Below are 15,652 nucleotides of genomic sequence, written 5' to 3'. Positions count from 1 at the left end.
GGGGGGGGGAGGAGGGAAGGAGATGGAAATTTTTAAATATAAAAAAAAATAAACCATGAGAAAAAAAAATTAAAAAAAAAAAAAAAAAGTTTGTTTTTGTTTTTGCTTCTTATTCCAGGGCATTGAAAACACAGTTTTTACTTTAAGTGAAGGACATTCATCACAAATTTATAATGTTGAAATGGACAAAGCCAAGCTGCACTTAAAATTGCTTGACTATCTTAATCATGATTGGAAAAGTGAATTTCATATAAAACCTAATCAACAAGACATCAATTTCATCAACTTTACCTGTCTCACAGAAATGGAAAAGACTGATTTGGATATTGCTATTCATATGACTTACAATACGGGTCAAACAATTGTGGCATTTCATAGTCCATATTGGATGGTCAATAAAACTGATCGGATGTTACAGTACAAAGCAGATGGAATCCACCGAAAGCATCCACCTAATTATAAAAAGCCAGTTCTCTTTTCCTTTCAGCCAAACCACTTTTTTAACAACAATAAGGTTTGTGTAATTTTTCCTAATTTTTCTCTTTAGATAAACATTGTTTTAGTTTTTAAAGTTCTGAACAGTAAAATAAGAAATTTCAGTAGAAATAACAGTTATTCAATATTTGAGATTGAAAGGGTTAGCAAAACTGGATACAATAGCATGCTCCTGTAATCCAATCATTAGGAAAGCAGAAGAATGTAGGTTTTTGAGGCCTGTATGTGTACATAGTAAGTTACATCCAACCCAAGCTACCCAAGAGACTGTCTCAGAAACATCTAAACAAAGCAATACAGTAAGATATTTATTGTTAAAAAAGATTTATTACCTTATTAACATAAGGGCTTTTGCCTAACATACAAAGCTTTGAGTTTGACCACCACATACAGATAGATGGTATCTAAGTGGTAATTTATCTCAAATTCCTCTCCTAGGTTCAGCTTATGGTAACTGACAGTGAGCTCTCTGATCAGTTCTCAATTGATACTGTTGGTAGTCATGGAGCCATTAAATGCAAAGGCCTGAAAATGGAATACCAAGTGAGTTTCTTCTGTGCTAAAGATACTTTCATTTTAAATTTATCTGTTGGATACTTTTATAAGTGTACAGTAGTAATAGTTTTCAAACAGTCTTAATTTTTTCCTTAGGTTGGTGTCACTATAAACCTCAGCAGTTTTAATATTACCAGAATTGTGGTATTTACTCCTTTTTATATGATTAAAAATAAAAGCAAATACCGTATATCAGTGGCAGAAGAAGGAAGTGATAAATGGCTCTCTCTTGATTTAGATCAGGTATGTAAATGAATTTCATAATGAACATTGTACTTTTATGGTCAGTGTACATGAGACTATGTGAAAATACCAGTGAAACCTGATTTGTAAAGTTAATATATGCTGATTAAAATGTAATTTTTGTTATTTTAATTTTGATGTTACACTTCTTAAATTATCATACACTGTTTTAATTCCCTTGTACTATAATTCTTTTCAGTTCCATGAAACTTTATTGACTATTTCTCCTACATTTAGTTATTAAAATCTGAATGTTTGCTCCCTAGGATTGAATAGCTCAATCAGGGTGATAGACTGCCAGTTCTCACAAATCTGGTTACATAACTGCATTAGAAATTTGAAAATAACAGCAGTGAAGTATAGATATCCTGGAAGAGTGGGAAACTATTAATTTTCCTCAAGAAACTGTTGGGAATCCTTTATATGCTAAGTTTCGCAAAGCTTGCTTGTTAAAAGAAAGTAAGAGACACTTAAAGAGAGAAATTTGGCTTTTGTGTCAGGCAGCTAGATGGGTCTTCTAAATGCTGGACTGAGGTTGATATATTATCTAGTTTTGAAGAACTATTATACTAAAATGGTAAGATTCTATAAAAGCATTTGCCATTTTATTCATGATTTTTTTTTCCTGCATATGAAATCAATCCTTAAAGTTTTAAAATTTCTACTAGGTTTGATTTTTGAGGCAAATGGCATCACTTTTTTTTGTCCACTGAAGTTTTAACCATTATCTTTTATGGCAGTTTTTTGCTTTTGTTTTTTTTTTTTTGTTGTTGTTGTTAGTTTTTATTTTAAGTTGTGGGGTTTGGAAAGTTTATTTTGTTTTTTCAATGTCTTATATCTTTCCCACCAGTATCTTTGGTTTCCATTTTCTTGAAAATTATGTTATGATTCCGTCATTCCTTTGGAAGTGACTGGTCTTTATCTCTAATTGGAATATAAGCCTGTTTTTCTCTTGTTGATAACAGATTGCTGTGTTTGTATATGAATTACTTTTTCTGTGGGTTACTGCAACTTTCTGTAAAACTACAATTTCCGCTTCATTCATAGGTTACCAAGTTAAGTTTTTATATTGCGTAAAGTTTTCCCTGTAAACTTATGTTAAGTGCAGAATCATGAGATAGACTTTTCAGCAATATAATATGGTTATCTTGCGAGTGAGCATGAGTGACAGAATATAAATAGACTCTAATGGAGGAGAAGTTTTGACATGCTTGAGAGATAGTAAAGACCAATATTATAGGAGAAGGAAAAATTAAAGGACAAAGCCATAATAGGAATAAGGGGTAATTATGCAGATTTTTGTACCCATCACAAATATTTTACCTTAAAATGGGATCTGATGGAAAAGTTTGATCATTGATTAAACATGGTAAAAATTTTCTGGCAGTGTGTTATGAAATGGCTAGCCAGAATATATATTTAAAAAATCTATTAAAAAATATTTAAAGCCAGGAGTTGTGGTTGATACCTTTAATCCCAGCACTTGGGAGGCAGAGGCAGGTTGCTGTGAGTTGTGGAATTGTGGCCAGCCTGGTTGATGTATTGCTTTCCTCAACAGCAAAGACTAAGTGGGGATACCCTTTCTCGAAACAAATATTTTGCTCAATGATTAAACATGGTAGATTCTCAGTAAATTTTTGTTGACTTAACATGATTTATTTTTGTAAGTGTTAAACAAGTTCTCAGCACATCTGCTCCTAATTTTTTGTAGGCAAATTTCTTGGTCCTTCCTGCCAGTTTCCAAATCATAACACAGAGACTTCTTACTAATTATGAAAGCTCAGCTGATAGTTAAGGCTTGTTTCTAACTAGTTCTTATAACTTAAATTAACCCATGATTTTTAGTCTATTTTCTTTTATTTGGCCCAGGTACCTATACTTTATAATACCTATGCTGCTTTCTCTGTGACCCTAGCATTGCCTTAGGGTCACAGTGTTCTCTCTGCCCCCAAAATCCTGCCTAGCTAGTCAGTGTTTAGCTTTTTATTAAACAAATCCCAGTGATATGTCTTCACACAATGTAAAGGATTATTCCACAACATTTCCCCCTTTTATCTAAATAAAGGGTTTTAATTCTAATACAGTAAAACTATATTTAATAAGAACAATTGTCAATTAAGCATTACATTCATAATGTCCAGTCCATTCGTATTTGGCAAATTTAGAGAAAATATTTCATTATCTGTTCTCTCCTGATGAGTCTAAAGTCTTGTACCTAATTTACTTTCTGTCATAACTAAGAAAAACTATATAATTATCTAGTCTTCAACTAGAAGGTCTTCAATTTAGAAGGACTTTCCCACCTTGTTTTGGCAAAGTTCAGAGTCACTTTACTGTGTATTCTTCTTGTCCAGTTTGTACAGTATCCTGTCAGCAATTGAGGCATGACAGTTTGTTGCCCAGTGTCTAACCTTGCCACAAGGAAAACAAACTCCATATGGAGTTTCTTCAGTGCCCACCATCTTCTCTGAAGTAAATTAGTGCCACCAAGAGCAAATGTATCTTGTTATCATGAAAAGCCTTATGTTATTAAACCATCTTAAATACCATATTCTATAGATATCTGAATGTTTGAAGACCACCTGTCTACCTAAAAATATGTTTGACCTTGAAAACATACCTAGCATGAGTACAAGTTTGATTGTAATAGGTGACTAACTACTAACTTTCATTTCTTTATTATTTTACATAGTTTGTAATAATAACTTTCAAGGACTAGAAATTTACATTACATTGTTAAATAAGCTACATAGGTACAATCCCTTAAACAAGTAGAACATATATACAGCATAGCAAAAGTAACCTTAAATTTGTATCAGTATATAAAAGTCCATACCAATGTAATATATTTGAGACTAATGGTTGTTTAAAAGTAGACTCAGCAATCCACCCTTTTATCTCATCATTGTTATACTGCATATTCCCCTTCGGAAAAAGATTCTTGAATCTAGCTCCTTTGTTTAGTTTTTTCCTGACTATGACCATAACAACTTGTAGCCAATCAACCCCCCCAAATGATAACAAATATCTATAACCTAAATGATCAAAAGTCATCTGCCCCATTTGTTGGGTATGTGGGCACTGTGTTCTCTAGACTGGCTCCTGTTGTCTGGAGGCACTGGCATCTTTGGGTCACCCTGAGAAAATTAGGATAATGGTCAAGATGGTCAAGTCCTGGCTAGAATAGTCTTTGAGGCTGAACCATCTCAACTAGCAGCCTTGAAACTTTTCTGGATGCAGACCTTGGAGGAAACTAGAACAGAGGCATTCAGAGAGCCTGGATCACCTAGGCCACCGTTTTCATTGGTGTCTGGTTTCCTCGCTCTGAAAACACAAACTTTCAAAAGTAGCATACATGTCTGCATTAATAAAAGTATAGACTGTGGATTGTACACAAGCCAGCCAAAGATTGTTTTGGGGTTTATGTTTGAGCAGATAAAATATACATTGCCTTGCACCACGCCCCGGTGTGTGCGTTCGATGCGCTTTTACCCAGTTACCAAGCTTCGGGCAAGGGGCAAGAGGTTAAAATACACAAACACAGACAGACAGACACAGCTACACGGGTCATCCTTGAATTCCCCAAGAATGCCCCCTTTATTGTGTTCAGGGGGCAGATTATATAGAGATAGCCATGCCCCAGCCAAACCCACCAGAAACCACTCTCCTGCCATCAGGAACTCCTGAAGGTCTCATGCTCAGAGCAGCTGTAGGCAATCAGATCAGGGGATTACAAGAAATTCAGGATCTGGGGTCTCACTGCTCCCAACAACTCCCCCCTAAACTTTTTATAAAACAGTGTCTGATCTTAAGTATTTGGGGGGATGAGGGGTCAGTATCTCCAGGTAACGTACTTTGGGCACTGCTGTGGCATCCGCCAGGCTAGGCACCTACTGGGCTGAGGCAATGTGCCTTCCACCACAGCCACCTAGCAAAGCTCTGCTCCAGCTGCCTTCTAGCCCCAGCTGCATTCGTTCTGGGTCCAAACTGGTGCTTGGAGTGGAGTGGAACTCAGGGAAGCAGGCTTGCTGCTCTGCAACCACTGAAGGGGCCCCACTTAGGGAATTTGGGCGTTGTCAATCTGTCTGGCTACTTCCTGCTGAGCGGGGACACTGCATTCTTAGGGGTATTTACTGCAATTACTGCCATTTTCCAGTCGCGCGTGGGTCGTGGTCGTGCTGCGTTTCTGTGCCCTGAGGCCCACGCTGGAAGCAGGCCTAGTGTTCGTGCCTCGTCAGTCCTCAAGGCAGGCCCCGGGGTTTGCAGGCATTGCAGCCACTCAGCGACCATAGCCTGGAGCCGCTTGGCCTTGGAGCCACTACCGCTCATGCTCTACTGCAACATTTCAGGAGGTCTCGGGGATTCAAACCACACGAATATCGAATAAATCCTTAGGCTCTCATCATCTGTGTTTCCAAAACATCAAATTCTTAAGCCCATATTTTAAAGTCAAGATACCTTTCTTAGCTGTTCCTAGAATCAAATGCCTTTCTCCAGTCCCAAACACAAAAGACAACACAATCAACATATCATACATCTGTACACATTTATCTTTTTAAGCTATATACTTTCTATCTTTTCCCAATACATAAGTCCCCTCCGGCCGGTAAACAACCCTGTTTGTTTACCCCTCTTTCTCGGTTGGACTTCCTGGAACCAAAACCGAGCAATGGACGTCAGGATTAACACATATACCCCAATCCACCCTCACCTTCTGAGGGCGACCTCTCAACGTTCCCTAGTTCCCGATATCTCGACTGGGACCTCCAATTGCCGATATAAATCTCAGTGGGGACCTCCAATTGCCGCGCACCGCGCCCCCGTGTCTGCATTAGATGTGCTTTTACCCAGTTACCAAGCTTCGGGCAAGGGGCAAGAGGTTAAAATACACAAACACAGACAGACACAGCTACACGGTCACCCTTGAATTCCCCAAGAGTGCCCCCTTTATTGTGTTCAGGGGGCAGATTATATAGAGATAGCCACGCCCCAGCCAAACCCACCAGAAACTACTCTCCTGCCATCAGGAACTCCTGAAGGTCTCATGCTCAGAGCAGCTATAGGCACTCAGATAAGGGGATTACAAGACATTCAGGATCTGGGGTCTCACTGCTCCCAACAATACATCACCAGTCTTTTATTATATTTAGATTTATTTATTTCTGTAGCCAGGATTTTCAAGAGGTCTTCCCTGATCAAACCTGATCTTCTTTAGCCTTGAGTGAATCCACAGCCTTTCATTTTCTGTGGAAACAAAAGCTTAACCTCTTCCCCAAAGCAAAACTGACTTACATTTTAAATTTTAAGTATTCCTAAATTATCTAGCTTGGTTTAATTCAGCAGCCTCTTTCACAATCCCCTGTTTCACAGCAACTATCGTTTTTTTTTTTATCAGCATTCAAAAAATACAATGACAACAAGTAACATCCAGGGTCTAGACTCTCTGTGTCTTCCCCTGTCTACATGGCTCATTCCTTTTTATTACTTTATTCTCTTTTTAAAGAATATTATTTTTAAACTATTTTTTGACTCTCTATACCTTTTTCTTTAAGTCAGCATACATTGTTAAACACAGTGTAATCTATTTAATGGTTTCTACCATCTAAGCCTCCTGTGTTTCTGTAACCTTTTTCCTCTGCATGAGCAAAATCTTAAACCACCAAGCAGCTCATCTCACAGCGAGTTGGTAGCTGCTTCATCCCTCTTGGTTCCCTGAGGGCTAGCCTCGCTGCGGAGATATGATGGGAGCCAGGTCACATTTTCTGCCCCATTCTGGGAAGTTTCTGGGTCCACACTACTGTAGTCATTTCTCTCAAGTTTCATGCCACCGAGTAGTGCACTACCTGCTGCTCATAAACCCATTCAAGTGCTTGGTAGCAGAGCCTCTTAAAAGAACCAAGCCTCTGTATGCCACTAACACCTAGCCTGCCTGAGAGACCACAGTCATCGGGAAGCTGCTTATTTCTAAGTAGTTATTATAATTTAAATTAACCCATATCTTTTCATCTACACTCTTATGTAGCTTGGTTACTTTGACTTTGTAAGTCATGCTGCTTGCTCTGTATCCCTGGCACCACCACCCTTCTTCCCAGAACTCTCTCTGCTGCGAAAATCCTACCTAGCTGTTGGCCATCTAGCTTTTTATTAAACCAATCCCAGTGACATATCTTCACTCAGTATAAAGGATTATTCTACAACAGTTTTTGGACTTAGAATTCTAGGTATATCTAGATGGCGGTAACTATAACTTTCTTTTATATATTTCATATATTTTTCTACACTTTAATTTTTAACATTTTTATTTTGTATACTTATCACTCACAGGTACTATTGGATCCTAATTATCTTTTGGAAAGTAAATCTGTGGACAGTTTTTGAATTTTAATTTTTCTTTTTTCAATTTCATCTAAGATCAATTTTCTTTTGCTAGCTTAAAATTTTGCATTCTTATTTGACTTATAATAATTACTTTAAAATGTATGATCATGACCATTATGTCTTGTTAAGCTCTACTTTCCAACTAAAATATTAGAAGAAGCTTGGCATATTCTCCACTCTTAAGAGATCTCATACATAACACTTAGAAAAGATACTGCATTATTATTCTATATGTTATGTTATTAAACATTAAAATATAGTATGAAACTAGGACTCTAAAAGAGCATCAGACTTAAGAGTGTATAGAATACACATCATTTTTTTCTCATTTTTTTATTAAAAATTTCCATCTCCTCCCCTCTTCCTCCCCCTTCCCTCCCCTCCCCTCCCTTCTACCCATACCCTACACATCATTTTTAATATACTTGGTTTCTAACTGGGAAACACTTCTGTGAGTATTGTCACTATTTTGAGTCTTGCAGCTTCCGGTTGATGACAGCAAGTATGGGCAGAAAAGATTACTTGCTACTCTCTAAGACTATTAAATGTTATATAAGTATTTATGATGAGATCTGTTTAAATATGTGTAATACATTTTTAGTGTATTCCCTTCTGGCCTGAGGATGCCTCCAATATTCTTCTCATTCAAGTTGAAAGAAGTGAAGGTCCCCCCAAAAGGATACATTTTAACAAGCAAGACAGTTGTATTTTATTGCGACTGAATAATGAGGTACGTGCTTTTTCTTGAAATTCATGATCATTATCATGTGTGTATCATCAGAAAAACTACTATATGTATATCAGCACTAAATTTTGCTTTTCATTACAATTTTCTGATACTTTTCCTTTATATAAAATTTTCTTTTTATGAAAGAAGAGGTGAAACAGATATAAAATAATTTGTTATACAGAAAGTTAGTTGGCATGTCTGAATGAACACCAGAGTATACTGAAATTTCATTTGCATACAGTAGTTTCATTGTTTGCCAGAAATGACAAAAGTCTGAATTGTCTTCTAATTGTTCACAGAAAGTGAATCATATACTTTTCTAAGTTGCTGTAACATAGTAAACATACATAGAGATGATGTAGAATATTATTAAGGCTTATTTGGGGGTTAATCCTCTCAGGGTTCAGAAAGATTCTCTATAGCAAGTGAAAAACTGACTAATAAGGTCTGAGGGTAAAAAAATAAATAAATTTATTCACATAAATCTTTTTATCATGTCCGGTTTATTCTTTCTAAGGCCTCTCTAATGCCCATGTTGTTCCTCATTCTTTGCTCTTCCCCCTCCTGTGAGGTTTCCTGTCTATATAACCCACAAAGACATTGACAGTAATATCAACATGTATTTCAGAATCATAAAAACAAACAAACACACAGGTAGGACCTGACAAAACAGCGTTTCAAGAAAAGGTAACTCTATTCAGGAAGGACCAGCATCCAAAGGGAAATCTCTGACCTTCTAAACATTTAGATAAGATCACTAGAAGTCCCTGAACTCTGAACTCACCCACTCCCCTTACCTCAGTTTCTGTTGTGATCATCAGCTTTGGGGATGCCCAGACCTGTTTGTCAATAAGGGCAGGCATGCTCTCTTTGTATTCTTTTGAAGTTCCTATGTGGTCTATTAGCAAAGGTGATTGTGGAGGATTGAATTTATGTAGGTTTGACTATTAAAACAAAGGGTGAATGTTACCACACTAAGGCCTCATGGAAGGTCTTTCCATTGCCCATACAGGAGGAAGTTACACTGCTGAGGTATTTTGGGAATGAATCCCATTATGGAAGGGGGGAAAACGCCATGATTTCACAAGATTTTTAAAGAACTGAAAGTAACTATCCAAAAGATAAATATTCCCAAAGCTCTGCAATCGGGTTCTTCATATGGAGTGTATACTCCCATGGATCTGTCTATTGGTCTCTCAGCTGTACATTCACTGTATAATACTTGTGACTCCAATAGAATACTATTTTAACTAGGTAACAATGTGTTACATCTGTTTTTGCTGTGGAATATTACATTAACTGTGTAAAGGGTGTTGCATTTGTTTAATCTGCACTTGTATTTTTTAAAACAATCTTTTCTCATTTTACATACCAATCCCAGTTCCCTCTCCTTCCACTCCGTGCATCTCTCACCCATCCACCCCCATCCTCTCCTCAAAGAGGTAAAGGCTTCCTTCCCTTGTGGAGTCAACAAAGTCTGACACAGGACCAAGGCCCTCCCCCCTATAGCTAGGCTGAGCAAAGTATCTCTCCAAAGAGAATAGATTCCAAAAAGCCAGTTCAAGCAGTAGGGATAAATCCTGGTTCCACTGCCAGTGGTTCCATAAATTGTCCTAGCCACACAACTGTCACTCACATACAGAGGGCTTAGTTTGGTCCTATGCAGGTTCTCCCGCTATCAGTCTGGAGACAGTGAGCTCCCACGAGCTCAGGTCATCTGTTTCTGTGGGAATCCCTATCATGGTCTTGACCCCTTTGCTCATATTATCACTTCTCCCTCTCTTCAACTGGACTCTGGGAGCTCAGTACAGTGCTAGCTGTGGATCTCTGCCTCAGTTGCTGAATGAAGGTTCTATGGTGACAGTTAAGATAGTCATCAATCTGATTACAGGGGAAGGCCAGTTCAGTACATCTCCACTATTGCTTAGGGTTTTAACTGGGGTCATTCTTGTGGATTCCCAGGAATTTCTCTAGTGCCAGGTTTCTTGATAACCCCATAATGTTTTCCTCAATCAAGATATCTTTTTCCTTGTTCTCCTTCACTGTCCTTCCCCGATCTTAGCCATCTAATCTGCGTTGGTTTAATTATGTAAAGGTGCATTACTTTTCTTACGTTGCATTTGTTTAATTATTTAAAGATGTGTTACTGTTTCACTTTGCCTGCCTAAGGCACTTGATTGTTCTAATAAAATGCTGAATGGCCAATAAGTAAGCAGGAAAGGGATAATCAGGGCTGGCAGGCAGAGAAAATAAGTGGAAGGAGAAATCTAGGTTGAAGAGAGAAGAAGAGTGGTAGAATGAGGGAAAGAAAGAGGAAAAAATTCCCCAGGGCCAGCCAGGCAGCTGCCAGCCAGCAGATACAGAGTAGGAGATACAGAAAGAAAGGTAAAAAGCCCGGGACAGTAGATGAAGAAAAACAGATTAATGGAGTTAAAGAAAGCTAGTCAGAAACAAGCATAACTAAGACTAAGCATTCATAACTAATAATCTAAGTCACCATGTCATGATTTGTTAGCTGATTGGTGGTCCAAAAAGGAAAAAGCCTGCTACATTTGGTACCCAACGTGGCATAAACTATCATGAATAGTTTTATTATTAAATTCTATCAGTTAATATTCTTAGCAAAATGATCACATTAAATTTTTTCTTTCATTTAAGCTTGGAGGAATTATTGCAGAAGTTAATTTGGCTGAGCACTCTACAGTTATTACATTTTCAGATTACCATGATGGTGCGGCTACATTCCTACTAATAAATCATACCAAGAATGACCTTGTTCAGTACAAGCAGAGGTAAGGTGATTGTCACAATTCAGTAATTTATGATTAGCATATTTAGGTAAGAAAACAAAAATGTCAATTGAGTTTATGTTAAAGTAAATCCCTTTTTAAAACATTGTATTTAATTATATAGAAGTAGAACTAACTTTGTGTTTATAATTATTTTTAAATGAGTCAAAGACATGTGGAGAAACTAAAGCCAGTGCCATATAGATTGGTCATTTTGAAATCTGCTGAAGAATATATTGTGAGTCAGTCATGAGTCTCCAAATTTTGTCCTATTTTTCCTTCTCTGTTTTCTTTCTTCTTTCCTTTTTTTGTTTTGTTTTGTTTTTTCTTGTTTTGGTGGTTGACTTCTGAGACAGGCTCTCACTATGTATTGCAGGCTAACTTAGAACTTTAGTATAGAGTCTACACTGTTCTTAACCGCAAGAGAGTCCACCAGCCTTGACCTCCTATGTACCTACATTATGTGTGTAAACCACCCACTCAAGTTTCTCTGTCTCTCTGTCTCTGTCTCTGTCTCTCTCTCTTTCTGTCTGTGTGTCATACACACATACACACAGAGCACAAATTCTAATTGGTATTAATAATAAAAATCCAGAATCAAATATAGGGGTTAATGCTGAAGATCAGAGAAGCAGAGTCCAACAACTAGATAGTTCCTTTACCTCTACCAATGCTCAGACCCAAGGGGTTGATCCTATCTTCAGACTGCATCTCCAGACTCCATGTCTCCACCAAAACTCCAACTGCAGCTCTCTTCACAAACCTCAGGCTGCACTGAACTCCTGTCTCCTTCTACCTTATATTCTTCTCTCCACCGAACCATATCACTCCTGTCTCCACCTCTGTGGTGCTGGGATTAAAGGGATGGAATCCCAAGTGGGATCATCTTTGTATGAGCTCTGTTTCTCTTTTAGACAGATACAATCTCTGGTAGTGGCCTTGAACAAGTAGAGATCCCTCCGCCTCTCTTCCAAGTTCTGGGATTAAAGGTGTGTGCCACCACTCCCTGTCCTCTAGTGGCTTAGGTCTGCACTTTGATCTTCAGGCAAGCTTTATTTGTTAAGAAATAAACAAAATATCACTATACACACAAACACAACATAATATGAGAACCAGCCTCCTACAGCTCAGCATTTGAGGGGGAGCCAACAAGTCAACGGTACATCTCTCAACTTGACTTTTCTTTCTGAGGAAGTAAAACTTAATCATTTGGGGCCAATGAGGGGGTGCAAAACTTAACTCTCTAGGACTCACATAAAAGGGAAATACACACACACATCTCCAACATGTCAGTCTCACCTAGGGTGTTGATGAATGGTAAGACTTCAGCAGTTCAAAGAAAATGAAGAGGAGATGAAGAACAGGTGAACTACTGATAGACAGAAACACAAGGGATATTCTGAAGGCAAAGTTTAGTTTTCATTTTATTCTTACTGTTGCTTGTTGTGCTCTATTTGTTCTTCTACTCTGAAGTTTCCCTTCTGCCTCTCTTGATATTTTCCTTCTAACTTTCCTTTTATGTCTTTCATGGTGTTTTCTTTCCCTCCTGTATTTATATTTCCCCCCTTACAGTTTATATACCCCTTTAGAATATTTCAGACACTATAAAAATTTATCATGTGGTTACATTCTATGTTTCAAGTGAATGATTGCAATGAGTACAAGTTAAAAATAACAGCATGTTTTCCATATCCCTTACATGATTAAATATTTTACATATTACTGATGAAAAACAAGTTGCTCCAAGAACCCACAAACATTCATATCTAAGCAACTTGTTATAGATTATCATAGTGTAAGGAAGCAAGGTATTTTTCTCAGCCAGTTCTTTTGCATTTTGCATTTTGCGGTTACAAAGAAAGGACTAATCATTTTATTATGTATCTCAAAAGTAAAAAGAAATCTTAAAAGGATCCCAAATCTAAACTTTTATATATAAAAAAAATCAGCCCATTCATCAACTTTTTTTTTTTTTTTTTTTGAGAGAACGTTTCTCTGTAGCTTTGGTGCCTGTCCCAGAACTAGCTCTTGTAGAACAGGCTGGCCTCAAACTCACAGAGATCTACCTGCCTCTGCCTCCCGAGTGCTGGGATTAAAGGTGTGAACCACTACTGCCCGGCATATCAACAATTTTTATATCAAGAAACTGTGGGCAGAAATTAAGCATCATCCCTGATTGCCAACCCATCCTAACAAGAAAGGCATGTCAGCTAAAAACAATTGGGCTGCTTTGTTATTTCCTGACCTTAATGAGCCCCTTACTCAACTGTGTGCCTTTCTAAACTTTCGATTGTTTCCTTGGGTTTTTTACCTCAACACTATTAACAAAAACATCTTAAAACTTTGTTTTAACTATGATGTACACCCCAAAAGTTTGTGAATACATCTCTCAACATTAAAATTAAAATAACTTGAGCTAACTTAGCTTCTGGGACTCAATTGAGGTAGAGGTAAGAGTCAGTGGCTAGCTGTTTTGCTTTTCTGACCTTCAGGTTGAATTCCAGTTTCTGTTTCTGGGTTTTTATTAGTCGTGCTACATTATGTATAGCAATTACAGGATCACAAAGAGCTTCTTAGCAGTCAGGCCCATCTTACAGGGAAACACCTGGGGAAGGACCCAGAATGTTCAGGAAATAAAGACCTTAGTTTTGTAGTGTAAGAGGCACACCACCAAGAAAAGTGTTTAGAAAGCTAGTCTATTTTCTAGACTTAAAAAAAACCCACTTTTTTATTTAATCAACAATTAGAACAATACTTCTTAGGAAGTATGCATAAATTCACTAAAACTAACTAAACAAATGAAAACAAATGCAGCCAGGAGTCACTAAGTGGAAGAACATACATCTATAGAAACTTTAGTAACAATCCATGGAGCCGTATCTCCTGTCCTTTGTCATAATATTGTATCATATTTATTACCTAATAATTTGGAAAATAACTTCCTATTTGTGATTATGTAAAACTAGCATCATTTCTGATTAATCTTCACTCTTTTTTGTTATTGTTGTTTGATTAGTTTTGAATCTGGGTATTAAACTAAGGGTCTGCACTCCTTTCGATCTGCAGTACTTTTGTCTTTATGTGTATGTGGTTTTGCATGTCATTTGTGTGCAGTTGCCTTCGGGGCCAGGAAGGCTGTCTGGCCCTCTGGAATTAAAGTTACAGGTTGTTGTTAAGCCTCCTTAGTAATTGTTGGGAACTGAGCCTGAGTCCTATAGAAGAGCAGCACATACTTTTAACATCTGAGCCACTTCTCCAGCTCCTGTGTAGTACTTTTGAATATTTTTCTACAATTTAATGTAAAATAAAAAGTAATTTTAGATTCTTGAAACTCTTTATTTCCTCAGAAAAAATGTTTCCCTTGAAATATTCTTGTTTTCTCAGAGAATATATTTTTCATTGTAAGAGGTATAATGTTCTGAAAGGAAATACAGACTTACTCTTTTCATTGTGTAAGGGGAAAAAAATCTTTTCTAGTCTTAATTTAAAATTTTTACAAATCTCAGTTAATGAGATAAGAATGAAATATTAGGATTTTTATGTATTTGTCTATCATATTTTATTTAATTTACTACATTTTTTATTACTTAATGTCAGTTCTCTCAGTGAAATAGAAGATTCCCTTCCTCCTGGAAAAGCAGTATATTATACATGGGCTGATCCAGTGGGTTCTAGAAAGCTGAAGTGGAGTTGTGGGCAAAGTCATGGTGAAGTAACACATAAGGATGTAAGTATTGAGTTGGTCATTATGGAGTTTTCAGCTGCCTTTTTATATTTTATGCAGGTCTTATTTTACCCCTAGTGGATTTTAAGGACCGTTTTTTGCTATTTTGTAAAAGTTAGCAAAGATTTTAAAAAGCATTATTGAAGTTGTTTTTAACTTTTGCAAATTTTATTTAGGTTTGCCTTTTTCAAACTCCAACCAGAAGCTAACAGAAGTGGAAGTTTTTTGTTTGTTTGTTTGTTTGTTTTGCCCGCCATTTCTCTAAAGGAATATGCAAGGCCTTAGCAAAAGCTGACATTTAGAAGAAACAAGAGAGTGTAATCTTTCCTTGTGGTCATTGTGCAGAAGTAGTTCTGTCACACTTGATCTTTTTCAAAACCACCAAGAACTGCAAGTCTGATTTTTATCTATATCATCATTTGTTTTTACTGTTAGCGAAGTTGATGTGCTTGAAAAAGTCTTTCAGCATTCCCCTCTCAAGTGTCTTTGCCCCATACTGACAGGTCACCTCACTAGAGTTCAGCTCTGTAAGGTGCCTAAACTAAAAGGAGTTCATTTCTGTGGCAAGCTGTAGAAACCAATGACGATCATTTCAGGGTCTGAGATCACCAGTTTTACCATTCTTAACGACTCACCATTTTCCAGCCCTCAACAAACATTTTTATTTTGCATGCAGTATTTATAAAGGAAATTCCTAAGTGACCCTGTAGAAAATCAGTGCTTTTTTATTTATGATTT

The 15,652-nt window shown here is 37.2% G+C and overlaps 1 protein-coding gene across 3 annotated transcripts in view; it reads left to right on the top strand.

Annotated features, from left to right (window-relative positions):
* Vps13a (vacuolar protein sorting 13 homolog A) overlaps window positions 1-15,652 on the top strand; it is a 210,967-nt gene that overhangs the window by 143,252 nt on the left and 52,063 nt on the right. For all 3 annotated transcript variants that reach the window (XM_038349800.2, XM_038349819.2, XM_038349809.1), the window contains 6 exons: window positions 119-514; window positions 934-1,038; window positions 1,147-1,293; window positions 8,273-8,401; window positions 11,060-11,193; window positions 14,788-14,917. In XM_038349800.2, coding sequence (XP_038205728.1) covers window positions 119-514; window positions 934-1,038; window positions 1,147-1,293; window positions 8,273-8,401; window positions 11,060-11,193; window positions 14,788-14,917 — 1,041 coding nt within the window. The remainder of the gene's footprint in view (window positions 1-118; window positions 515-933; window positions 1,039-1,146; window positions 1,294-8,272; window positions 8,402-11,059; window positions 11,194-14,787; window positions 14,918-15,652) is intronic.

Source organism: Arvicola amphibius, chromosome 1 (assembly GCF_903992535.2).
Source record: "Arvicola amphibius chromosome 1, mArvAmp1.2, whole genome shotgun sequence".
In the NCBI taxonomy this organism is placed as follows: Eukaryota; Metazoa; Chordata; class Mammalia; order Rodentia; family Cricetidae; genus Arvicola; species Arvicola amphibius.
This window is presented reverse-complemented; position numbering and strand designations above follow the sequence as displayed.